The 2716-nt window shown below is 40.1% G+C and overlaps 1 protein-coding gene across 1 annotated transcript; it reads right to left on the reverse strand.

Annotated features, from left to right (window-relative positions):
• Window positions 1-1459: 1459 nt before the first annotated feature.
• Window positions 1460-2398, reverse strand: LOC139310857 (olfactory receptor 1L4-like). Its single transcript, XM_070935090.1, has one exon. The coding sequence runs from the start codon at window positions 2396-2398 to the stop codon at window positions 1460-1462; it is 939 nt and encodes a 312-aa protein (XP_070791191.1).
• Between the last annotated feature and the right edge of the window lie 318 nt (window positions 2399-2716).

The following is a 2716-nucleotide window of genomic DNA, read 5'->3' on the forward strand; positions in this document are numbered from 1 at the left end:
GCGAACAAATCAAATATAGCCTTTAAAAATTCCTGTGATTTCACCAGTAAATCTTTGGCACTGGAAAATGGATCTTATTGACCACAAGAAAAGCAAGTGCTGTGATTCAGGAAGACAGAAATCTGACAGAACAGGAGTTGATGATTCACTGTGACTAATTTTAGACTCTTGTAACCTAGAACTGAAGCTGGCAACCGAATGTTTCACACTTATACATAACAGCCATGGGTTTTCTTAAAAAAAAATTGTTTAAGGACAGAATAAAAGCAAATATATTAATCAACAAAATAGAGCTAACTTTGTAAGGTTGTAGTGATAGCAATAGCAAAAGCACTTAGACTTATGTACTGCTTCATAGTGCTTTACAGCCCTCTCTAAGCAGTTTACAGAATCAGCATCTTGCCTCCAACATTCTGGGTCCTCATTTTACCAATCTCGGAAGGGTGGAAGGCTGAGTCGACCTTGACTCGAACTGCTGGCAGTCAGCAGAATTAGCCTGCAATACTGCATTCTAACCACTGCACCACCACAAGATACCAATTAAAGGATAATTTTCCCTGTAAATAAAAATAGACATTTCCAGCCAGTTTTTGTAAGGAGAAAACAATGGAGTTTTGAGCACCAGACTAGGAATCCATGTGATCTAGTCCTGAGATAGGCACAAAGGCAGCTGGGTGACCATGGACCTGGTCACTCTCTCTAGAAAGAAAGCAATTGCAAAACACAAAAATGGAGCCAAGAAAACTGTGGAAGCCAACATTCAATTGAGCACACACCGAAACACACAAACACTTACAATACTTTAAGCACACTGAGATCCCTAGCTTTTGCCTTTTAAGAATCAGTTTCTTAAAAGCAACAATGCATATCAGTTACTTCATACACTTCAACCAAAATGCTCCCAGTTAATTTTTTTATTTTTCAGCAAACACACTTTACAAAACTCTGTAATGCGAGCAACAACTCTGATATCCTACAGAAAACTACCAATGTGAAAAGTCATTACAGAGGTTCTTTCAGTCAATAAGCTGTGCAAAAGCAGAGTATTTTCTGACAGCTGAATTTTATTTCAGGGAGCAGAGTGCCTTATAGTGTTATTGACAGATCTGCAGACACCTTTTTATGTTGAAAAAGCTAATATAAAAAGTAAGCTTAGTTGCACTTTGCGATTCTTTTACAGACAAAGACTAACAGAAAAACTGGTATACTGTAAATGCTAGAGAAGAGAATAACAGAGTTGGAAGGGACCTTGGATGTTTCCTAGTCCAACTCCCTGCTTCAGCAGAAAACCCTACACCACTTCAGACAAATGGTTATCCAATTTCTTCTTAAAAACTTTCAGTGTTGGAGCATTTACAATTTCTGGAGGCAAGTTGTTCCACTGATTAATTGTTGTAACTGAACATTGGCCATTAATAGCCATGCTTATTTGTACCCGTGGCTGAGGGTGCTGGCTCCACTAAAACCAATTCCTTACCAGTCTCTTGATGGCTGCATGCATCTCGCTGTTCCTCAGGCTGTATATGAAAGGATTGAGCATAGGGGTGACTACTGTATAGAATATTGATGCCACTCTCAGCCTCGAGACAGAATAGGAAGATGATGGGCGGAGGTAGGTGCCTATCACCGTGCCATAGAACAAAGCCACGGTGGTGAGGTGGGCACTGCAAGTAGAGAAAGCTTTGTACTTTTTGGACTTAGATGGAAGCTTCACCACCTTCAGGACAATGAAGATATAAGAGAAAAGAATGAGAAGCAGAGGCCCAAGGACAATTGCTGTCCCTTCACTGACAAGAAGCTTATCAACAATGGAGGTGTCAGAACAAGAAATTTTCAATAAAGGGTGGAGGTCACAGAAAAAATGGGGGATTTCTCGAGAAGCACAGAAGGTAAAATTAGATACCAACAGGATGTACAACAAAGAGTGGAAATGAGCCAGCAGCCAGCAGCCAGAAGCCAACAGAAGGCAGCACTTGAAGCTCATAATCCTTGCATAGTGCAAGGGGTGGCAGATGGCTACATAGCGGTCATATGCCATGGAGGCCAGGAGAAAGTTATCTGTGGCAGCAAAACTCACAAAGAAATACATCTGTGTTAGGCAACCATTATGGGATATTGCTTTTGTCTGGGTCACTAAGTTGTATAGCAATTTAGGCACTGCAGCAGAACTAAATCCAAGGTCAGCCAGTGACAGGTGACAGAGGAAGAAATACATGGGAGCTTGGAGGAGATTGGTACTGGAGAAGATCAGCAAGATTATCAAGAGGTTTCCTAGCAGACAAAACAGGTACATACAGAGGAAGATGGGAAAGAGAAAACCTTGGTGGTCTGGTGAGGAGGAGAAACCCAGGAGGATGAATCCAGCAGAGATGGTTTGATTCTTCTCTTCTGTGTTCATCCTGCAACTCAGGCATTTAGGACCAAGTCCTTGTCTATTTCTCTGCTCTGTATTTCAGATGGATCCAAAAGTACTAAATTAGTTTGAGAGAAAGAAAAAAAAATATTTACAGCTGTTAAATATATTCATAGGAATTTCTCTTTTTAAAGACATACAGCTTATTTTAATTTGCATTCCAACAACTGAAAAAGCCTCAAAATATGGTCAAAATCTCTACATGATTCTCTCCTCTTTAACTTTTTCCAAGCAACTGAGAATCTTTTTGATATGTTAGGAGTAGTTTTGTTTGTTTTCAGATAGATGGGGGAATGTACAATG

Source organism: Pituophis catenifer, unplaced genomic scaffold (genome assembly GCF_029215685.1).
Source record: "Pituophis catenifer annectens isolate HBS135680 unplaced genomic scaffold, rPitCat1.0.hap2 SCAF_2, whole genome shotgun sequence".
NCBI lineage: Eukaryota > Metazoa > Chordata > Lepidosauria > Squamata > Colubridae > Pituophis > Pituophis catenifer.

Excerpts from the sequence above, each read along its gene's own strand:
- LOC139310857 (XM_070935090.1), bottom strand. The coding sequence starts at position 2,398 with ATGAACACAGAAGAGAAGAATCAAACCATCTCTGCTGGATTCATCCTC.